Below are 25,179 nucleotides of genomic sequence, written 5' to 3'. Positions count from 1 at the left end.
GTCTCCAAAAATAGATTAAACTGATTTTTAATTTCCTAGCTTACCAATCATTTTTGAGTAGGATGGTTCTGAGTTTCCAAGTGTTTGAGTTTCTTCCAAATTTTTGTTGTGATTGAGTTCCAGTTTCAAAGTACTGTGGTTTGAGAATATGTAGGGAATAACCTCAGACTTTTGGTATCAGATGAGACCTGTTTTGTGACCCAGTATATGGTCTATTCTGGAGAAAGTTCCATGTGCACTCGAAAAGAATGAGTGTTCTGTTGTTCTGGGGTGTAGTGTTCTGTATATATCTATGAGGTCATCTAGTCTAGTATGTCATTCAAAGCTCTTGTTTTTTTGTTGATTTTCTTCTTAGGTGTTCTGTCTATTGCTGAGAGCAGAGTGTTGAGGTCCCCTACTATTAACGTATTATTATCTATATGTCTCTTTATTCTCATAAGAGTTGGCTTGTGTATCTAGCTGCTTTCCTGTTGGGGGCATAAATATTTATAACTGTCATATCCACTTGTTGGATACATCCTTTAATAAAATAGTGTCCTTCTGTATCTCTAACAACAGTGTTTAGTTTAAAATCTAATCTGTCTGATATGAGAATTGCTACCCCAGCTTTCTTTTGAGGTCCATTGGCATGAAAAATGGTTTTCCATCCCTTCACTTCCAGTCTGGATGGACCTTTAGGTTCAAGATGAGTCTCTTATAGACAGCAAATGGATGGGTCATGCCTTTTTATCCAATCTGCAACCCTGTGGTGTTTTATGGGAGCATTTAGGCCATTTACATTGAGAGTGATTATTGAGAGATATGATTTTAATGATGTCATGTTGCCTGTGAAGTCTCTGTTTCTATAGTTTGTGAATTTCTGCTCCGTATCACTCTTGGGGCCTTTTTACTTTTATAGAACCCCCCTTAATATCTCATGTATGGCTGGTTTGGTGGTTATGAATTCCTTCAGTTTCTGACGATCCTGGAAGGTCCTTATCTCTCCATCAATTCTGAATGACAGCCTTGCTGGATAAAGGATCCTTGGCTGCATGTTCTTCTTATAGAGCTTTGAAAATACCCTGCCAACCCTTCATAGACTGCCAGGTCTCTGTAGACAGGTCTGACGTTATTCTGATATTTTCCCCTCTGTACATGAGGATTTTCTTCCCCCTGACCGCTTTCAATACTGCACTCTTGGATCTAATATTTGCAAATTGCACTATGATGTGACGTGGTGTAGGTCTGCTCTCATTGACCTTGGGAGGGGTCCTCTCTGCCTCATGGACACGAATGCTTGTTTTCTTCGCCAGATTAAGAATGTTCTCAGCTACAATTTGTTCAAATATCTCTTCTAGAGCTCTCTCTTTCTCCTCCCCCTCGGGGATGCCAATGATTCTGACACTGGAAAGTTTCATTGAGTCAGTAATCTCCCGTAATCTACATTCTTGAGATTGCATTTTTTTTGAGCCAAGTTTCTGTTTTCACTTTCTCTTCTACCATCCCATCTTCCAATTCACTAATTCGTTCTTCTTCCTCATCTACCCCGGCCATCAAAGCGTCTAGACTGCATTTGATTCATAGCATTTTTAATTTCTGCCAGATTCGCTCTCATTTCCACCCTTAGAGAATCTATATTCTTGCTAATATTTTCGTTTATATTTGTTTCAAGTCTACACATCATCTTGACCATTGTTACTCTGAACTCCATTTCTGACAATTTGGTTATATCCATATCCATCAGTTCTGGGGCAGCGGTCACAGACTCATTATCTTTTCTTTGCTGGGGGCGGATTTCTCCTTCTCATCATTTGATGAGGAGAGGTTGAGGGGATGTCCAGAGCCCAAATTATTGACCAGGACCCAGGCAGTGTGCACTTGTTTTATAGGGACCTTAGGGATGTGGGATTCTTGATTTTTCCGCCTGCCTTCTGGGGGAGGGACCTGCCGCACTGATACTCAAGCAATCCTGTTTTGGTGAGTACCCCTGTCCCCTGCAAGGGGGAATGGGGATGGGCACAATGTGAGCTGGTATTTCTGGGCTTTTGTTCTCTAGCGGCTTTCCCTGGCAGTTTTCTGTGGCCCTTCTGAGAGTCAGAGCAGCATAGGCCGTATCCTAGCCTCTGTCTCAGAAAAGAGAGATCACAGTCCACTCTCCACTGCGCTCTCTTGGCCACTTTAACTCTGTTTCTGTTGGTGCTGCTAAAAACCCTGCAGCGTCCCGGGTTGTGCATGCTAGAGCTGCTCTCCCAGCCCCCATTTCCAGGGCTGGCAAGTCTCTTTCCTCTGTGCTTCTAACACCGCCAGCCGCCCCCAGTTCCCATGTGCGCTCCCGAGCTCCCTGTTTCAGTGTGGTTCGCACGTGCTCCGGAGCACCTGCTTTCAGTCTGGTTGTGTACGCACTCCCGAGCTCCCGCTATCAGCCCGGTTCAGTGAGCGCTCTGGAGCTCTGGATTTCAGTCTAGTCTCCTATACGCTCCCGAGCTCTGGGTTTCAGTCTAGTTCGAGTGTGTGCTCCAGAGCTCCAGTTTTGAGTTTGGACGTGTGCATGCTCCCAAGCTCCCGGTTTTAATCCAATTCCAACGAGCGCTCCGGAGCTCCGATTTTCAGTCTGGTCGCACACACGTTCCCAGGCTCATGGTCTCGTCTGCTCTCTCACGGGGCCAGTCCATGAGTCCAGCCCGCTCCCCAGTGCGGGTGGCTACCGTTTCCCAGTGTCCGAGTGCGTCGGCTCCCTCCCCCTTCCATTTATCTTCGGATATCTGTGCCCAGATTCACAGCTCCCTGCTCGTACCTCAATATTCAGTGCTGGAGATGTTCTTTTGTGAAGATCCAGATGTATCTTTCTGAGTCTTAGGCTGATTTCGTGGGAGTTCAGGATGGTCTGGTAGATATCCAGCTTGACTCAGGGGACCAGCTGAGAAAGGGGACCCCTACTCCTCCGCCATCTTTTCTCCTCCTTGCAGAAAGTGGTCGCTTTTCTGTTCATAGAGTTTCTGCTACTCTTTTCTTCATTCTCTAGTTGCATTCATAGGTATTCAGAATGGTTTGGTAGCTCTCTAGCCGAATTCCTGGGACCAGACCAACTTTAGGTCTCCTGCTCCTCTGCCATCTTGGAACCAGACCTTTTTTAGGTTTTCTATCTCTTAATTGATATTTCCATTTTGTTCATACATCCTTTTATTTCCTCTCTATCTTTGTTAGTACATTAAGCATCTTTAAGACAGTCGTTTTGAGGTCACTGTCTCAACTACCTGCCTTTAGATCTTTTACAGGGATAGTTTCTATTGATTTATTTTTTCCTTTGAGTGGGTGTACTTTTTCCTATTTCTTTGTATACCTTGGCACTTTTTGTTGAAAGTGGACATTTGAATCTAATAATGTGGTAACTACAGAGCTCAGATTCTCTCCTGTCCCCAGAGTTTGCTGGGGTTTTTTATTGTTTTTGTTACTGCTTTTGTTTTTTGATTGTAGTATGTTCTGTGGGGGGGACCAGCCTGAAGTGTAAATTTAAGATCTTCTCAGGTCTTTTGTAAGCCTATTCCTTACAGTCACTTTTTAGTTTTCCCCATATACGCATGCAGATGTTTTTTAATATCCTAGTCTCTAAGATCTGGCTCCCAAAAGGGGAAAAAGAGAAACATGAAAGGAAGGATTTTAAAAAAGGGTGCTAGCCCTTTAAATCCCCTGGAAGTCACTTTAGCAGGAAAAACAACCGGGAAAAACAACGGGAAAAACAACGGGGAAAAGTTTGACAGTAATAGCTGCCGTCTCTTTGCACCTTTGTGATCAGAAGTAGCAATCAATAATCTGCTATTTCCTATGACTAAGACTTGAGAGATGAATAAGTCTTTGCTATGGGGTATGGATGGAAGAAAGGCATCCCAGATAGACAGCAGGAAAAGTGGCTCTGATATTATAACAGAGCCTGGCCTGTTTAGGGAACTGCACAGAACTCAGTATGGATGGTGCATTGGCCTCAAGGGGATAATTGTTAAAAGTGAAGGATAAAGAAGTAGGGAAGATCCAGTTTCTGAAACATCCCTTCAGAAAGATTTTAAGCCAATTAACAATTTTTTTTCTGTTTTACACCTACACATAAAATTTCTACATCATGCAAATATTAGTATGTAAGAGAATTATACTGTTAGGTAGATTCTAATTTTTTTTAGTAACCAAAGCACCACACTTACTTTTAATCCTTTCTAAGACCTCAGAGTCACTTTAAGGCATTCAGTTTTCATACTTAAAAGTATTGAATTTACTTTCAAACTATAAGATACAATAGCATATTGTCTGAAACACTCACATTCATGAATTTATAGTAATCATTCCATTGTCTCATACCTGCACGTTGTAGCAAACACAGCTCATTGATACTTATATATTTCTTAAACACATCCATACAAACCTACAAGTAATGAAAAACATAACATTACCTTTTTATATTTCATAAAAAAGACACAAATTTCCATCCTATCTTTCTGCTTATTCTATTTTTTTAAGTGAATTTAAAGCAATGGCATAAAAAGTTGAAGTTAGGTTAACTCACAGATTTGAAATGCATATTGAATTCACTACAGAAACCTTTTAGAGATGCTCTGACAAAGAAATAGTCAAGGAAATAGAAAAGATTAGCAAGCAATTGGGGAAGTAGGAAATCCTTGAATATTCGAAATTAAAAAAACCTTATTTAGGTCATTTAAAAAAAAATTTACTGGTGCAGACAAATACATTTACCAATAGATTAGAACAGAGAACCTACAAATAGACCCACTCATATATAATCAGCTGATTTATATGAGAGGTGACCCTGCAGTACAGGGGGGAAAGAATGGTCCTTTTTAGCAAATGGTGTTGGGTCACTTAGGGATCCACATGGGAAAAAAATATCTTGACGTTTTTCTCACATCATAAACAAAAGTCAATGCTAGGTGGCTTAGTGTTCTAAATGCAAAGATAAAACAACAGACCTTTTAAAGAAAAAAAACCAAAAGATCTTGGCAAAGATTTCTTCAATAGGATGCAAAAACTTAACATAAAAAATTGACAAAATTGGGCTACATAAAAATCAAGAAATCCTGTTTACCAAAAGGCACTTTTAAGAGGGTGAAAGGGCAACCTGTACACTAGTAAAAGTTACCTGCTATACACATATCCCACAACAAACTTAGAATATATAAAGAATTCTTAAGATAGATTAAAAAAAAAGACAATCCCATAGAATAGAGGCAAAATATTTAGGTATTTCCCAAAAGAGGGTATCCAAATGTCCAATAATGATTTTGAAAGATGCTTAGCTTCATCAATCATCATCAGGGAAGGTATCACTCCCCACCCACCAGAATGGCTAAAATTAAAAGGCTGATAAATACCAAGAGCTGGTAAGCCTATGAAGCAACCAGAACTCTCAGACATTGCTGGTGAGAGTGTAATTTGGCAGACCACTTTGGAAATCTGTTTGGTGGTGTCAACTAAAGTTGAATCTATTTAGATCCTATGACCCAGCAATTCCAGTTTTAAGTATAACCCATCAGGAAGTGCACATATATTCACCAAAAGACATCCAGAAGAACACTGATAGCATCACTACTGTAATTACCACCCAAATGAATCAAAAGTAATATTTATCAATAAAATAAATTTTGATACACCCACACAAAGGAATATTCAATATTATACAGCAATGAGAAAGAAATGTTTGTAAATAAGTAAAAACGATAGATGAATCTCAAAAATATTGAGCAAAAAGCAAGAAACTAAAGAAAACAGACTGTATGACTTTATTTATATAAAGCACAAAACCAGGCAAAGCTCATCTATGCTATTAGGAGTCAAAGAAAATCTGAATTAAAACATATGACTGAGATAATTATTAAAACAATCTCTACTTCAAAGACTTTACATATTTTACCTTTTCATCCCCTTGCTCAGGCACATGAGCAAACTTGCACTGTGATCGCTCACAGCCACGTAATGTATTAAAATGAAATTTGCAATATCTATGGGGTAGCATCAACCCTAGGGACTTCTGGAACACCTAGAAAATTAGATAAATTCTCTATGTTAATTGTAAAACACCACAATCAAGTGAGAAAGTATTTGAAGGAACCAGAAATATTATATACCCAAAACAGTATCAAGACAAATTGTCTGCTGACTTGATTAAAAAAAAAACTCCAATTTATATTTTCAAAAAAAATGAAAAAAACAATTTAAAATGATTTGTCTGAATTTCTGCAATTTCCTTCAACATAAAATATTCCAAAGTTACTACTGCTTTACTTTACATGTTTTTAAAAGTTTATACATTCCCTCCCCTTTCTCATATACCGGCCCCTTTTGTTTTTTATAATAAAAAGTTATTCTAATATGCATCATATTTCAGATGCATTTATTTAGAACACAAATTTTCCATAGCTTTTCTGATTAATAGAAAGAGAAATGACAGAATCAAAGTATTTACAACAAACTTTTCCTATAAACTGCTTTAATTAAATCACCAGCTTTCTCTTTCACCACAGGGAACTATTCATCCTATATTTTCTGTTTTGGATATCCCCTCTCCACCCTACCCACCCAGCCTTCTGCTTTAAACCTCTTATATTATTTGTGGATATCCTCTGAATCACTACTCATTTTATGCTTCTTACCACCAACTGCCATTCAAAATTTTTAAAAATGATAGGGTAATATGACCAAAATATGTGCTTTATAGGATTATGGTTTTTTTTTTTTTAATATGAAGACTTACCCCTACATTTTTTTCCCTCTTAAATATTTCACAAGTTTCAGGATTCTGCAGCTTTAGGAGAGAATGTTTTCCTGGAAATCTGAAATCTAGAAATGATTAAGAATGACATCACACACCAACATGTTATGGCTTCTTCCCTTCATAACAATGCAACGGATTACCACTACTATGTGCTTTCAAGTTCCACTTTGGACTATTTATACTCAGTTCACTGACTATGATGCTACAGTGTGTGCCTGTGAAATAAAAAATGACTTACATCTTAGCTGCTCCTTAGGTATTTCTAGGCCTAAATGTAAAATTTTAAACTCATTTTAAACTGAAGATACTTTCTTAAAAGCCTCATACAGCAGCACTGAACACTGTATTCAAATGACAGTCTCTATATTAAACAGACATATATGATACAGAATTAAAATTTCTAAGGAAGGAAAACTGACAAACCCATTATGAAATGAACTATGTACTCCCCACAAATTCATACGTTCAAGCCCTAACCCCCAATGTGACTTTATTTGAAGATAAGGCCTTTTTGGGGTGCCTGGGTGGCTCAGTCAGTTGAGCGTCTGCCTTTGGCTCAGGTCATGATCCCAGTGTCCTAGGATCTAGCCCCGCGTCAGGCTCCCTGCTCAGCAGGGAGACTGCTTCTCCCTCTCCCTCTGCCTGCTGCTCCCCCTGCTTGTGTGTATGCACGTGTGCGTGAGCTCTCTTTGTCAAATAAATAAATAAATAAATAAAATCTCGAAGACAGGGCCTTTCACAGAATTAAGGTTAAATGGGGTCATAAGGGTGAGACACTGATCTGATGGAATCAGTATCTTTATAAGAAGAGACATCAGAGAGTTGCTCTCTCTCTCCACACACATATATCAAGGAAAGGCCATGTGAGGACTTAGCAAGAAGGCAGCCATCTGCAAGCCAGGAAGAGAGCCAGAAACTGAATCCTGCCAGAACCCTGATCTTAGACTTCCAGCTTCCATAACTGTGTGAAATAAATTTCTGTTGTTTAGGCCACCCAGTCTGTGGTATTTTGTAATGGCTGCCTGAGCTACAAATACACCAGGCATTCTACCCCTTGGTCTTTTAAAAGGAGAATTAGGACATTTAGAAATGTTTTTCTCTAAAGATAAAAAAATAAAAATGTTTATTTTAAATAATTTCATTTTTCACTTGGCAGCATTCAGATGAATTTGGAACAAGCTTAAGTTTCTGCTGCATAGCTTTTCTGTAATTTTCATTATAAAAACTGTTAAGGCTTTTTAAGATAAAACACATGATCATTTGGGCGTGCTGCTGTAGTACACAACACCAGACAGCACGAAGTCAATAACAGGAAAGTACAGAAGAATTAGGTGTGCGCTACACAAAGAAGTTTTATTGTTTCTAAATTCATTCTTCGGCCTTGCTTATTTTGTTCAAAGCATTATGGATTACCAAAAAAACTGACACAAATTCTAAAATAATTATAAAATTCCAAAATACTCAACTAAAATATGAATATTTTAGGTATAGCCTATAATTTATCTGTACTACTGCTATCACATAAATACAGAAATTTAAGAAACTGTTCCATCAAAAGTTCTAAGTAAAGGTATACAAACTTTCCAATTTTAACATATTCTAGGCTTGTTTTGATTTTTCTAACCTTTTTTGTTTTTGGCAAAAGAAAAAAATCTCTTATCCAGTTTCTATATTATCAAAATACAGAATTTTATTAAGAAAACAGTACCATTCATCCAGGGCTTCAGTAATATGTCTTCTTGATGACCACTTAAATTCAAAGGTGGCACTGACAAGCCCAGAGGTTTTGGGGCCAGTACTGCTAACTGACATTCACCAACCATAATCTCTGCATTTTTAGACTCTTCACTGTGTGAGCAGAAAAGCCAAAAGCAGAATTTAAGTTTATTCTAAGAACGTTAAAGTAATGAGAATCAAATAAGTGGAAACACAAACTAACACACTATGTATATGCTATTCACCATGCTGTGTATTGTTACCATGCTATGATTCTTCAGTATTTTCAATAAGTGTTCTTGCCTTCTTAAATAGAAAATCAATGCTTGTTAAATGGCTGGGGTAGGGGTAGGAGTAAGGTGGTTGGGTTAAACCTAGAGCAGAATATTTTTGATCATGTCAGACAAAATGTCTGAGGAGGAACTGAGCTAGCATTCTAATCCAGAAAAGATCATCCAATTATTCTATTGATAGTACAATGAAATAAATGAATTATAAATTATTCTTCAGGACAAGTATATTTAATAAATTTATACAAGTACTTGAGAGCTTCCTTTGGGAAGAAAGTATAAAAAATGTACTGTTCTTGGTTGCTTAAACAGCTTCAACTATATTTTAATATGTGAGATCCTGTATAACAAATTTTAGAAAAACTTAAGAGTTTTCTTGAATTTCACTTATCTAGAAAAAGAAATAAGCAAGGGGAGAGTGGGAAGTACCTCAAAGCTGACTGATAGATATAAATGAATTTAGTTTTTAGGAGAAAAATCACTGATACTATAATATTTTACCTTAAAAACAATTCTAATAAGCTTTTTCAGCTGGGGTTCCCTGGGCTAGAGGAGAATAAAAATAGTAAGAAAGAAGAGGGTCCCACACTCCTAATAGTTCAAACTTAGTAGCACTGACAGAGCTTAAAAATTACACAGGGGATGCACGGGTGTCCATTCACTTAAGCAGTGAAGTGTTTGCCTTTGGCTCAGGTCATGATCCCAGGGTCCTGGAATCAAGCCCTGCATCATGCTTCCCTGCTCAGTGGGGAGTCTACTTCTCCCTCTGCCCCTCCCCCTGCTTATGCACACACTCTCTCAAATAAATAAAATCTTAAAAAAAATTACACAGAAAATAAAGATACTCATTTCTCTTTCTAACTTGGGACATCATTAATATGTGCAATCAACATAACCTTCCTCAAAACAAAAGTAATAATACAGAACAAATAAGAATTATGGAATTTTACAGATGGAAGAGATTAGTAAAATTCTTTTGTTTTTGATTGGATGACTGAAGCTTGGGGTAATGCAGTGATTTGTCCAATGTCACACTCCTGGTCATTATGGTACAGCCAAACTGATGATAAAACTCTTGAGGCTGCAATGACACTATTTGGTTTGTAAGCAAAATGCTTTCAATAGAAAAAAAAAAAGTTAACTTTTGTCATTTTTTCCCTTTTAAAATTTCAAATGGTCATGGATCAAACTGGGTTTCTGTGCCAATCTAATTCTTACCTAGGCTCTTCCTTCATACTTCTCAAACTTGAGAACATATTAGGATCAGCTGGTGGCCTTGTGGAACACAGCCTGATGGGCCTCATCTCCAGAGTTTTTGATTCAGCAGGTCAGGGACAGGACCAAATAATCTGTATTTGTGACATGTTCCCACTTGATGCTACTGCTACAAGGATCACACTTTGAAAACTACTGCCTTAATGTAAAAGGACTTGAACACATTTGTCACCTGATCTGAGTATACCTTGCCTCATCAGCAAAATGGGGGTGCAGGAAGGATCAGGTGATCTTCAAGGTGTCCTCCAACTCTAAGCTTGGTATTTGCATATGTTCTAGTGAGTGTACTGTAACTCTTAGTACTAATTACCACAACCACATCAGATACCTGCAAACTGCAATAGTCATCTGATTTCTATCAGTTTACCTTCATAAAAGTCATGTACACATTCTTTTTTCTTCTATCACTATTCCTTATTCCTTCCTCAAAAAATATTTTAATGGCTCAAAAATCTTTGTCACAGCTTTAAGGTAACTGAAAGCATCCCTGACATCTGGGTATATCTGATATACCAATTAATAATATCCATGTATGTATGGCTTAAGGCACAGTAGCCCAAGTACATAGAGCAGAGAATAAAAAACACTCAAAACACAAATCATACGACTATTTCAAAATTACATAATTAAAAATGGTACAGACCTTTTGCAAACTTCAAAAATATTTTCTTTTTCTTCTTTAATAGTCACCTTTTCTGCAAATCTATACTGTAAAGAGATTATGGTTAAAAAGTCAAAGTGAATATTTCTGTATTCCATATTAAGCTATGAGGCTTACCAGATTATTTAGAATGTATTAGATGTTCATTAAACCACTAGCTGAATGGCCAACAGACAACTCTGTATTATCTGAAATAATATTGACTTAAAAATTCCACTGTTAAGAGAAAAATTAATAGAAATAATAAATTTTCTCAGCTTTTGACATCACCTTTAGTGAAGCCAACATTTAAAATTATTATGAACTAAAGTTATATTTGTTTTCAGTCAGATAAAAAGCTTTAAGTAATTTTTATTTTCAGACAGTATTTATGAACATTTTTTTTCTCATTAAAAGTATTTATATGTATTTCATATATCACTATACTCGAAACATTTCACATTAGTGTTCTGGAATTGTGACTTTCTAATTATAAGGAAGTTATACATGCTTAAATATTAAACTTTTGAAAAAACAGGCAGGCATCAAGAAAATACACCCCCAAATCACCTATCATTTGAGCAGAGATAATCATTTAATATCTTATTTTACACCTCTCTAGTCTTTTTATTTTTTCTATTTTTATTTTTTTTTTAAATTTTATTTATTTATTTAACAGAGAGAGACAGCCAGCCAGAGAGGGAACACAGGCAGGGGTAGTGCGAGAGGAAGAAGCAGGCTCCCAGCGGAGGAGCCTGATGTGGGGCTCGATCCCAGGACTCTGGGATCACGCCCTGAGCCGAAGGCAGATGCTTAACGACTAACCCACCCAGGCGCCCCCTCTCTAGTCTTTTTAATTTTGACAAACTTAATTTTTTAATTATTAAAAATTTTTTCCAGTCTCATTAAGAATTCATATATATTACTGTATATGTTTAAGGCATACAGCATGATGGCTGGATTTACATATATTGTAAAATCATTACAGTAGATTCAGCTAACATCCATCTTCTCACGGAAATACAACAAGAAGAAAAAGAGAAAAAAAATTTTCTCCTTATGATGAGAACTCTGAAAATGTACTCTCTTAACAACTTTTTTTTTTTTTTTTTGAGACAGAGAGAGAGTAAGCACACGCACATGCAGGCATGGAGGGAAGGGCAGATGGAGAAGAGAGAGAATTTTAACCAGGCTCCATACACAGCATGGAGCTTAACTCTGGGCTCAATCTGACAACCCCGAGATCATGACCTGAGTTGAAATCAAGAGTCAGATGCTTAACCGGCTGAATCACCCAGGCATCCCAACAACTATTCTTTTCTAAAGTACATAATCATATATTACAATAATGATACACACTGCATATACTATTAATTCTTGCAAAGAAAATTATAAAAATCAACAGAGAAACATAAAACATTCACACATACAAAAATATGCCATGTTCCCGAATGAGACTATTAAAGGTAAAGATGTTAATTCTCCCCAAATTAATTTATACATTTTAAAAACCACTTTATTATGTGAATTTATTTTTTTAATTTTTTAAATTTTTTTAAAGATTTTATTTAATTTATTCGACAGAGACAGAGACAGCCAGCGAGAGAGGGAACACAAGCAGGGGGAGTGGGAGAGGAAGAAGCAGGCACATAGTGGAAGAGCCTGATGTGGGGCTCGATTCCAGAACGCTGGGATCACGCCCTGAGCCGAAGGCAGACGCTTAACCGCTGTGCCACCCAGGCACCCCTATTATGTGAATTTAAAAGCACTCTTAGAACAGCCAAAAACTATTTTAAATTTATACTACACCTTCGTGTCTTTTAAAGCAAGCCTTCCTTGTTTTATTTTTATTTTGCTTGCTATTTTTATTTTTCAAATAGTTGACAGTATGGTATTAGTACAAGGACCTGAGCAATCAATGAAACAAAAGAAAAGTAAAGGAATAGTTCCATACAAAAAAATTTGAAAATATTAAAGACAGCATTTGAAATTTGGGAGGAAATGATTCAATACATGGCAGTAGAAAAACAGGCTAGTTAACTGGGTAGAAAACAAGTTTGGTACCAACTCACCGTATGTCAAAATACTTTTTAGGTTCATTAAAGATTTAAATATAAAAAATAAATATCAAAAGTAGCAAAAATAAAATAAAGGTGGGTATTTTTATAATTTGGAGAGTGGCAAAAGCCTAAGGATGACACCAAAAGCAGAAATCAAAAATTATGATATCAACAGGTATGAATATAAATATTTTAGATATTTTCTTTTTTAATATTTTTTATTATATTATGTTAGTCACCATACAGTACATCCCTAGTTTTTGATGTAAAGTTCCATGATTCATTCCTTGCATACAACACCCAGTGCACCGTGCCCTCCTTAATACCCATCACCAGCCTATCCCATTCCCCCACCCCCCCCCTCTGAAGCCCTCAGTTTGTTTATACTAGGAGAATACAAAAGCCATCCATCAAAAACAATTTTAAAGGGTACATTGTCTCTACATTCTTTCTCCCAAGATAAATTTTAGATTCAGATAGATAAAAATTCAAACATAATAAAAAACAGAAAAAAACACCAGGAGAACTTACAGGAGGAAATTTAAAATCCTGAAATGGGAAAGGGCTTCTCTAAATATGACTCATAATTCAAATACCATAAAAGAAAACTAACAGATTGACTAAAAATAAAAACCTCCTTCAAGGTAAAATAAAACTCCTAATTTAAGTCAGATCACAGACAAGAAAACAGGAGAAAGTGAGGGAACATATGACAAAGAATACATTTTTTGTTTATATGCTTTTGTTCTGTACTTTCAAGTGTTCATTTAAATTCCAGTTAGTTAACATACAGTGTAATGCTAATTTCAGGTATAGAATTTTGTGATTCATCAATTACATAAAACACCCAAAGCTCATCACAAGTGCCCTTCTTAATACCCTTTGCCCATTTAACCCATACCTCTGCCCATCTCCCCTCCATCAACCCTGTTTGTTCTCTATACTTAAGAGTCTCTTTTTTCTCCCATGTTCATCTGTTTTGTTTCTTAAATTCTACACATAAGTGAAATCATATGGCATTTGTCTTTCTCTGACTTATTTCACTTAGCATAATATTCTCTAGCTCCACCCATGTTGTTGCAAACAGCAAGAATTCATTAATTTTTACGGTTGAGTAATATTCCATTATATATATAGTACATCTTCTTTATCCATTTATCAGTTGGTGGACATTTGGGCTCTTCCCATAATTTGGCTATTGTTGATAATGTTGCTATAAACACGGGGGTGGACATATCCCTTCAAACCAGTATATTTGTGTCCTTTCGGTAAATACCTAGTAGTACAATTGCTAAATCATAGGGCAGTTCTATTTTTAACTTTTTGAGGAACCTCCATACTGTTTTCCAGAGTGACTGCACCAGCCTGCATTCTCACCAACAGTGTAAGAAGGTTCCCTTTTCTCTGCATCCTCGCCAACATCTGTTGGTGTTGGTTGTTAATTTTAGTCATTCTGACAGGTGTGAGATGATATCTCATTGCAGTTTTCATTTGTATTTCCCTGACAATGAGTGATGTAAGAATATGTTTAATACATGAAAAGTTCCTACAAGTAAAAAAAAGATCAAAATCTCAGAAGAAAAATGGGCAAAAAACATAAAAAGAAAGTTCATAAAAGAGCATAAATGGCCTTTCAACATACTAAAAGATGCTTAATCTCATAAGAGAAAAGCAAATTAAAACTAAAAGTCATTTGTAAAAATAGACAGATGGGACAAAAATTTTAATACTGAGTTGGTTAGTGTATGGGGAGAAAACTGGCATTCTTACCCAATGTTGTTGGAAGTATAAATCACAGCCATCTTTATGTAGGCCAATCTGACAATTCTACTTCTAAGAATTAATCCAAAAATTCTTGCACATATACAAAATGCCTTATGTTCAAGGATACATAATGCAGCAATATTTAAATAGCAAAAAATGGGAACAAACCAAGTGTCCACCAACAGTGGAATTTGTTGAATAGAGTATATTCATGCAGTAGATAATTATACAATTATAAAAACAAGGCATGATTACATACGTTGAAAAGAAACACTCCATTATATATTAAGTTTAAAAAGCAAGATAAAGAGGGGCGCCTGGGTGGCGCAGCGGTTAAGCGTCTGCCTTTGGCTCAGGGTGTGATCCCGGTGTTACGGGATTGAGCCCCACATCGGGCTCCTCCGCTATGAGCCTGCTTCTTCCTCTCCCACTCCCCCTGCTTGTTTTCCCTCTCTCGCTGGCTGTCTCTATCTCTGTTGAATAAATAAATAAAATCTTTAAAAAAAAAAGCAAGATAAAGAATGGTATGTTACCATTTGTATAAAATGCTACCATTTGTATAAAATTAAAAAGAATATACAATAGGTCCACTTTGAGAAATGGCAGAGTATGTCTTATTGGGCTAATCCTCCTGCAGGTAAAAACTATAATCCCTAGATAAAATATTTAAAAAATCTCTGCCTGAAAACACTAGAAATATATGAAAAGCTGGCAGAATCTGGAGGGAAGTCTATACTTGGAAATAAGGAATAGCACTGGCTAACTCTTCTGCTTTTAGCTTTATTCCTGAAGGCAGGTCCTAGTTGGAACTGCTTGAGAAGGCCAAAAATTTGCCTTACTGAAACAACAAACCAGAAGGCTAAGTTTAGGATAAAGTCAGAAACTGGGAAGTAAGGCTGGGAATCCAGGAAAAGAGAGAGCCTAATAGAGGAAACCCTGAAATCTCCTTATAAACTTCATCCAGATTTCTTGCTGACCACTGAACTATATTTTTGTAAGGTAGACTCCAAACAGCCCAGCTAAAGCTAAAAGAGCTGAACAAAGATTTAAACTGTCTGCTACTGCAGAAGAGTATCTGGAGGCTAAGTTCACCTAAGTTACAATCTTATCCTGCAATTACCATACAGCCAGCAACTGCAGACATGGGCATTTATTCGAGAAGTTAAAAATTAAGTTCACCAAATACTGGTACACGAATGTTTATAGTAGCTTCTTTTGTAAATGCCCAAAACTGTAAACAATGCAGATGTCCAGCATTGAGTGAAGAGCTTTCAAATAAACTGTAGTAACCCATCCCATGGAGTATTGCTAAGAAATAAAAATGAATGAACTATTGATGCGTGCAACAAACTTGATGACTATCCAGAGGATTATGCTGGGAAAAAAATCTGAAGAGGTTACATTCTCAATGATTCCATTTATGTAACATTCTTGAAATAACAAAATTATAGAAATGGAGAACAGATTAATGATTGGCAAGGGTTAAGGAACGGTTAGGGGTAGCCAGGAAGAAAGGAGGCATGGCTATAAGGGCAACAAGAGGAATCGTTGCTGTGATGGAAATGTTCTGTATCTCTAACTGTATTAATGTCAATATCCTGGTTGTGATATTGTACTACAGTTTTGCAATGTTACCACTGGGGGAAACTGGGTAAAGGGTACATGAAATCTGTTACTTTTTACCACTGCATGTGAATCTTTTTTTTTAATAATAATTTTTTTATTATATTATGTTAGTCACTCTATAACCATTTCCAAGTTAAAAGAATGTGGGATGCTGCTAAGGCAGTATTCATGGATAAATTTATAACACTAAATTGTCTTAAAAAGAATAAGTTTTAAATCAATGACCTTAGCTGCAACCTTAAGAAACTACAGGAAGATGGGAAAAATCCAAAGAAATCAGAGAAAAGGAGAAAATAATGACCAGCAGAAGTCAGTGAAATAGAAAACAGAACCACAGAGAAAAAAAATCAGTCAATAAAACCAAAGCTGGTTCTTTTATAATAGTAACAAAATTTAGAATCTCCTAGCCAAACTTCAGCAAATCTACATTTATTTCAAAATACCAAAATTACAGGGGTGCCTGGGTGGCTCAGTTGTTAAGTGTCTGCCTTCAACTCAGGTCATGATCCCAGGGTCCTCGGATCGAGCACCACATCGGGCTCCCTGCTCAGCAGGAAGCGTACTTCTCCCTCTCCCACTCCCCCTGCTTGTGTTCCCTCTCTTGCTGTGTCTCTCTCTGTCAAATAAATAAAATATTTAAAAAAACACACCAAAATTACAGAGATGGAAAACAGATTAATGTTTGCTAAGATTAGGAATGTTAGACGTAGGGGGAAAGGTGTAACCAAGGAATAACATAAGGGAGATCTTTGTAGTGATGGAATAATTCTTTATCTTGATTGGAGTAGTGACTACAAAAATCTGCCCACTTAATAAAATACACAGAAGTACATATACTCACATTTAATATCTGATTCCTGTTTCTGATATTGTACTTAAAGATGTAATAACTGGGAAAACTAGCTGAAGGGTACTTGCATCCTCTCTATACTACCTTTGCAATTTCCTGTGAATCTACAATTATTTTCAAATAAAAACTTTAAAAAAAAAGTATACTAGCATTTTAACTCTCTAGGGTTCAAAACTAGATTCATTAAGCAATTACTACAACCATGGTAAACCTAACAATTGTTACGTATGGATTCTGGGTATAACTGATATATAAGACAAAATAAAAACAAGGTCTCTGGGGCGCCTGGGTGGCTCAGTCATTAAGCATCTGCCTTCGGCTCAGGGCTGATCCCGGAGTTCTGAGATCGAGCCCCACGTCAGGCTCTTCCACTGGGAGCCTACTTCTTCCTCTCCCACTCCCCCTGCTTGTGTTCCCTCTCTCGCTGGCTGTCTCTCTCTGTCAAATAAGTAAATAAAATCTTTAAAAAAACAAACAAACAAAAAAACAAGGTCTCTGGAGAAACAGAACATATATATTACATAATTATTACATAAATTAATATATATAAAAAAGATAAATAAGGAAGCATTTCTAAAAATTCACAGAAAAATATATATAAATGCAGAAAAGTGGTAGCTCACACATATGTCCTAAAGTTAACCAATCTATCCCCTCAAACTCCTAAAATGTAAGGGGAGAGAAATGGATAAAGGTTAATTCCCAAATTTGGGGGCCAGATATCTTAAAGACAAATATTATTGTCTAGTCATGTATTTTCTAAAAAGTTGGTACATTAAGGCTCACCATGGTATTAGAAGAATAAATGTATCATCCCCTTCTCTTAAACAAAAACAAGAAAACCATGACAGACTATGGAATCAGGGAAACAAACTGAGGGCTTCAGAGGGGAGAGGGGAGGCGGTTGGGATAGGCTGGTGATGGGTATTAAGGAGGGCACGTATTGCATGGTGCACTGGGTATTATATGCAAGTAATGAATCATGGAACTTTACATCAAAAACTAGGGATGTACTGTATGGTGACAAACATAATATAATAAAAATATATAATTAAAAAAAAAAAAGGATGTGCAACCAGCAGCCTCCATGGGTCAAGTCAAAAAAAAAAAAATCCTGGAGAAGTTAAGATGGCAGAGGAATAGGGGTCCCCTTTTTCAGTTGGTCCCCTGAGTCAAGCTGGATAGGTACCAGACCATCCTGAACACCCACGGAATCAGCCTGAGACGCAGGAAGATACATCCGGATCTCTACAAATGAAGATCTCCAGCACTGAGTATTGAGGTACGAAGGGGGGAGCTGTGAATCCATGCACAGATATCGGAAGATAAACAGAAGGGGGAGGGAGCCGTCGCGTTCGGGCACTGGGAAGCGGTAGCCACCTGCACTGGGGAGCGAGCTGACTCGTGGACCGGCACCCGCAAGAGAGAAGACTGAGACCGTGAGCCGGGGAACGCGTGCAACCAGTCTGCAAGCCAGAGCTCTGGAGTGCGCGTGAACCACACTGAAACGGAGCTTCAGAGCGCGCAGGGGTGACTGGCGGCTGGAGGTGTTAGAAACACAAAGGACAGAGACACGCCAGAGCTGGAAGTGAGGGCTGGAACGCTGGGTGTGGGGTGCACATCCCAGGACACTGTAGGGTTTAGCAGCAACAACAGAAGCAGAGTTAAAGTGGCCAGAAGAGCCCAGTGGAGAGAGGACTGCGATCCCTCTATTCTGAGAGAGGCTGGGATATGGCCACTGCAGCTCTGACTCTTAGAAGAGGCACAGCAACCGCCAGGGAAAGCCGCCAGAGAACAAAAGCCTGGAAATCCCGGCTCACAGTGTGCCCATCCCCATCCCCCCTCGCAGGGGACAGGGAAACTCTACCCAAACAGGGATGCCTGAGTATCGGCGTGGCAGGCCATTCCCCAAGAAGGCAGGCTGAAAAATCAAGAAACCTACATCCCTAAGGTCCCTATAAAATAAGTGCACACTGCATGGGTCCTGGTCAATATTTTGGGCTGTGGACAACCCCGCAAACTCTCCTCATCAGAATGACGAGAAGGAGAAGTCCCCCCCAGCAAAGAAAAGACAATGAGTCTGTGGCCTCTGCCTAATGCATATGGATATAACCAAATTATCAGAAATGGAGTTCAGAGTAACAATGGTCAAGATGATGTGTAGACTTGAAAAAAATGTTAACGAAAACATTAACGAGAATACAGAATCTCTAAGGGTGGAAATGAGAGATGAGAGCGAATCTGGCAGAAATTAAAAATACTATGAATCAAATGCAGTCAAAACTAGATGCTCTGACGGCCAGGGTGAATGGGGCAGAAGAACGAATTGGCGAACTGGAGGATGGGTTAGTAAAAGAGAAAGCTAAAACAGAAACTTGGCTCAAAAAAATCCAATCTCAAGAATGTAGGTTACGGGAAATTACTGACTCAATGAAACGTTTCAATGTCAGAATCATTGGCATCCCCGAGGGGGTGGAAAAAAACAGAGGTCTAGAAGAGAAATTTGAACAAATTGTAGCTGAAAACTTCAAAAATCTAACAAAGGAAACAAGCATTCGCATCCAAGAGGCAGAGAGAACCCCTCCCAAGCTCAACCACGACAAACCTACGCCACGTCACGTCATAGTGCAATTTGCAAATATTAGATCCAAGGATACAGTATTGAAAGCAGCCAGGGCAAAGAAATTTCTCACGTACCAAGGCAAAGGTACCAGAAGTATGTCAGACTTTTATACACACACCTGGAATGAGAGAAAGGGTTGGGGGGTCATTTTTAAAGCTCTTTCAGAGAAAAACATACAGTCTAGGATCCTTTATCCAGCAAGGCTGTCATTCACAATTGATGGAGAGATAAAGAACTTCCAGAATCGCCAGTCACTGACCAATTTCGTAACCATGAACCCAGCCCTACAGGAGATATTAAGGGGGGTTCTATAAAAGTAAAAAGGCCCCAAGAGTGATACCGAACAAAAAGTTACCATCTATAGAAACAAAGACTTTACAGGCAACATGGCATCATTAAAATCATATCACTCAATAGTCACTCTCAATGTAAATGGCCTAAATGCTCCCATAAAACGCCACAGGGTTGCAGATCCGATAAAAAGTCATGACCCATCCATTTGCTGTCTACAAGAGACTCATTTTGAACCTAGGGATACATCCAGACTGAAAGTAAAGGGATGGAATACAATCCTTCATGCCAATCGACCTCAAAAGAAAGCTGGGGTAGCAATTCTCATATAGACAGATTGGATTTAAAACTAAAGACTATAGTTAGAGATACATAAGGGCACAGTATTATTCTTAAAGGATGTATCCAACAAGTGGATATGACAACTGTAAATATATATGCCCCCAATAGGGGAGAAACAAGATACACAAGCCAACTCTTAACCAGAATAAAGTGACACATAGATAAAAATACATTAATAGTAGGGGACCTCAACACTCCACTATCAGCAACAGACAGATCACCTAAGCAGAAAATCAACAATGAAACAAGAACTTTGAATGCCATATTTGACGAGATGGACCTCATAGATATATATAGAACACTACACCCCAGAACCAAAGAATACTCATTCTATTCTAATGCCCATGGAACATTCTCAATAATAAATCATGTTCTAGGTCACAAAACAGGTCTGAACCAATACCAAAAGACTGAAATTATTCACTGCATATTCTCAGACCACAATGCTTTGAAATTAGAACTCAATCACAAGGAAAAATTTGGAAGAAACTCAAACACTTGGAGACTAAGAACCATCCCGCTCAAGAATGACTCGATAAACCAGGAAATCAATAATAAATTTAAACAATTTATGGAGACCAACGAGCATGAAAACACAATGGTCCAAAACCTATGGGACACTGCAAAGGCAGTTCTAAGGGAAAAATATATAGCCATACAAACCTCACTCAAAAGAGTAGAAAAATCTAAAATGTAGTTTTTATATTCTCACCTCAAAAAGCTGGAACAGCAACAGAAGAACAGGTCTAATCCATGCACTAGAAAGCAGCTGATCAAGATGAGAGCAAAGATCAATGAATTAGAAACTAGGAGCACAGTAGAGCAGATCAACAGAACTACAAGCAGGTTCTTTGAAAGAATAAATAAAACAGACAAACCACTGTCAAGACTTATCCAAAAGAGGGGCACCTGGGTAGCTCAGTCCTTGAGCGTCTGCCTTCGGCTCAGGGCGTGATCCCGGGGATCCGGGACCAACTCCCACGTCGGGCTCCTCCGCTGGGAGCCTGCTTCTTCCTCTCCCACTCCCCCTGCTGTGTTCCCTCTCTCACTGGCTGCCTCTCTGTCACATATAAATAAAATCTTAAAAAAAAGACTTATCCAAAAGAATAGAGAAAGAACCGAAATTAATATAATTATGAATGAAAAGGGAGGGGTTACAACCAACACCAATGAAATTGGAAGGATTATGAGAAACTTTTATCAACAGCTTTATGACAATAAATTAAGCAATCTGGAAGACATGGAGGCCTTCCTGGAAACCTAAAAACTACCAAGAACAGAAACAGGAAGAAACTGATTTTTTAAACAGACCAATTAATTATGAAGAGATTGAAACAGTGATTAAAAACCTTCCAAAAAACAAAACGCCAGGGCCAGATGCATTCCCCAGGGAATACTACCAAATTCTAAAAAGAAATAATACCTATTCTCCTAAAGCTATTTCAAAAAAGAGAAACAGAAGGAAAGCTACCAAACTCATTCTATGAGGCCAATATTACCATGATCCCCAAACCAGGCAAAGACCCCATCAAAAAGGAGAATTACAAACCCATTTCCCTGAAGAATATGAACGCCAACATTCTCCACAAGATCCTAGCTAATAGGATCCAACAGTACATTGAAACGATTATCCATCATGACCAAGTGGGATTCATCCCTGGAATGCAAGGGTGGATCAAGATTCGCAAATCTATCAGTGTGATAGATTATATCAACAAGAAAAAAGCCAAAAATCATATGATCCTCTTGATAGATGCAGAAAAAGCATTTGACATAATACAGCATCCTTTCCTGATTAAAACACTTCAGAGTGCAGAGATAGAGGGTACATTCCTCAATCTCATAAAAACCATCTATGAAAAACCTACAGCAAATATCATTCTCAATGGGGAAAAGCTGGAAGCCTTTCCCTTAAGATCAGGAACACGACAAGGATGCCCACTCTTGCCATTATTATTCAACATAATAGAAACAGAAGGAAAGCTACCAAACTCATTCTATGAGGCCAATATTACCATGATCCCCAAACCAGGCAAAGACCCCATCAAAAAGGAGAATTACAAACCCATTTCCCTGAAGAATATGAACGCCAACNTCTTAAATAGGCCAATTAACTATGAAGAAATTGAGTCAGTGATAAACAACCTTCCAAATAATAAAACTCCAGGCCCAGACGGTTTTCCTGGGGAATTCTACCAAACATTCAAAGAAGAAATAATACCTATTCTCCTAAAGCTATTTCAAAAAATAGAAACAGAAGGAAAGCTACCAAACTCATTCTATGAGGCTAATATTACCTTGATCCCCAAACCAGGCAAAGACCCCCTCAAAAAGGAGAATTACAGACCGATTTCTCTAATGAATATGGATGCCAAAATCCTCAACAAGATCCTAGCTAATAGGATCCAACAGTACATTGAAACGATTATCCATCATGACCAAGTGGGATTCATCCCTGGAATGCAAGGGTGGATCAAGATTCGCAAATCTATCAGTGTGATAGATTATATCAACAAGAAAAAAGCCAAAAATCATATGATCCTCTTGATAGATGCAGAAAAAGCATTTGACATAATACAGCATCCTTTCCTGATTAAAACCCTTCAGAGTGTAGGAATAGAGGGTACATTTCTCAATCTCATAAAAGCCATCTATGAAAAGCCTACTGCAAGCATTATTCTCAATGGGGAAAAGCTGGAAGCCTTTCCCTTAAGATCAGGAACACGACAAGGATGCCCACTCTCGCCACTATTATTCAACATAGTACTAGAAGTCCTTGCAACAGCAATCAGAAGACAAAAAGGGATCAANACAAAAAGGGATAAAAGGTATCCAAATCAGCAAAGAAGAAGTCAAACTGTTTCTCTTCGCAGATGACATGATACTCCATATGGAAAACCCAAAAGAATCTACTCCCAAACTATTAGAAGTTATAGAACAATTCAGTAAGGTGGCAGGATACAAAATCAATGCCCAGAAATCAGTTGCATTTCTATACACGAACAATGAGACTGAAGAAAGAGAAATTAGGGAATCCATCCCATTTACAATAGTACCAAAAATCATACACTATCTTGGAATTAACTTAACCAGAGACGTAAAGGACCTATATGCTAGAAACTATAGATCACTTTTGAAAGATATTGAGGAAGACATAAAAAGATGGAAAAATATTCCATGCTCATGGATTGGAAGAATTAACATAGTTAAAATGTCCATACTACCCAGAGCAATCTACACTTTCAATGCTATCCCGATCAAAATACCAATGACATTTTTCAAAGAACTGGAACAAACAGCCCTTAAATTTGTGTGGAATCAGAAAAGGCCCCGAATTGTTGGAAAGGAAATACAAAGCTGGGGGCATCACAATGCCGGATTTCAAGTTGTACTACAAAGCTGTAATCACAAAGACAGCCTGGTACTGGCACAAAAACAGACACACAGACCAATGGAAAAGAATATAGAACCCAGAAATGGATCCTTGGCTCTTTGGGCAACGAATGTTTGATAAAGCAGGAAAAAACATCCAGTGGAAAGAAGACAGTCTCTTCAATAAATGGTGCTGGGNGAGGAGTAGGGGACACCTTTTTCAGCCGGTCCCCTGAGTTGAGCTGGATAGGTACCAGACCAGCAGGAATATCCACGGAATCAGCCTGAGACGCAGGAAGATACATCTGGATCTCTACAAATGAACATCTCCAGCGCTGAGTATCGAGGTACGAAGCGGGGAGCCGTGAAACCGCGCACAGATATCGGAAGCTAAACAGAAGGGGGAGGGAGCCGCCGTGTCAGGGCGCCGGGAAGCGGTAGCCACCTGCAAGGGGGAGTGGACAGACCGCGGACCCGCACGCTTGAGACAGCAGGCTGAGAAGGGAGCTCCGGGAGCGCACGCGGGACGGCTGGCGGTTGGCGGGCCACCTGCACGGGGGAGCAGGCAGACTCGCGGACTGCACCCGCGAGACAACAGACTTAGAACGCGAGCTCCAGGAGCGCGCGCGCAGGGCGGCTGGCGGGCCACCTGCACCGGGGAGCGGGCGGACCGCGGACCCGCACTCTGGAAACGGCAGACTGAGTCCGTGAGCCGGGAGCGTGCGCCACCAAGCATCTCACGGAGCTCCGGAGCTCTGGTGTGCTCAATGGATCGAGGCTGAGACCTGGAGCTCCGGGAGCGTGCGCGGGGCGGCTGGCAGCTGGCGCCTGGAGGGCCACCCACACGGGGGAGCAGGCGGACTCGCGGTCAGCACCCGTGAGACACCAGACTGAGACGGGGAGCTCCGGGAGCCCGCGCGGGGCGGCTGGCGGCGGGCGGGGTTGGAAACACAAAGGACAGAGACGTGCCGGCCCTGGAAGTGAGGGCTGGGACGCCGGGTGTGGGGCGCACAGCCCGGGATGCTGCAGGGTTGAGCAGCACCAACAGAAACAGAGTTAAAGTGGCCAGAACATCAGTGGAGAACGATCCGCGATCCCTCTGTTCTGAGACAGAGGCTGAATTTCAGCCGCTGCTGCTCTGACTCTCAGAGGAGGCATAGCAAATGGGGAAAGCCGCCAGAGAACAAAAGCCCGGAAATACCGGCTCACAGGGTGCCCATCCCCATCCCCCCTCGCAAGGGACACAGAGACTCTACCCAAACAGGGTTTTCTGAGTACCTGCAGGCAGGCCCCTCCCCCAGAAGGCAGGCTGAAAAATCAAGAAGCCCACAACCCGGAGCGCCTGAGTGGCGCNAGGAGCGCCTGAGTGGCGCAGTCACCAAGCACCTGTCTTCGGATTAGGGTGTGATCACAACGTTCCGGAAAGGAGTCCCTCATCGGACTTCTCCACCGGAAGCCTGCTTCTTCCTCTCCCACTCCTCTGCCTGGGTTCCCTTTCTTGCTGCCTGTCTCTCTCTCTCAAATAAATAAACAAAATCTTTAAGGAAGAAGCCCACATCCCTAAGATCTCTATAAA

General features: G+C 39.2%; 1 protein-coding gene across 1 annotated transcript in view; it reads right to left on the bottom strand.

The window, feature by feature from the left end:
- Positions 1-25,179, bottom strand: part of TOPAZ1 (testis and ovary specific PAZ domain containing 1) — a 192,580-nt gene that overhangs the window by 72,766 nt on the left and 94,635 nt on the right. Inside the window, 5 exon segments of the mRNA XM_034663557.1 lie at positions 4,327-4,390; positions 5,894-6,019; positions 6,734-6,819; positions 8,463-8,602; positions 10,679-10,743. Of these exon segments, the coding sequence (XP_034519448.1) occupies positions 4,327-4,390; positions 5,894-6,019; positions 6,734-6,819; positions 8,463-8,602; positions 10,679-10,743 (481 nt within the window).

Source organism: Ailuropoda melanoleuca, chromosome 6 (assembly GCF_002007445.2).
Source record: "Ailuropoda melanoleuca isolate Jingjing chromosome 6, ASM200744v2, whole genome shotgun sequence".
In the NCBI taxonomy this organism is placed as follows: domain Eukaryota; kingdom Metazoa; phylum Chordata; class Mammalia; order Carnivora; family Ursidae; genus Ailuropoda; species Ailuropoda melanoleuca.
Note: the sequence above shows the minus strand (reverse complement) of the source record. Positions and strands in the feature narration are given on the sequence as shown.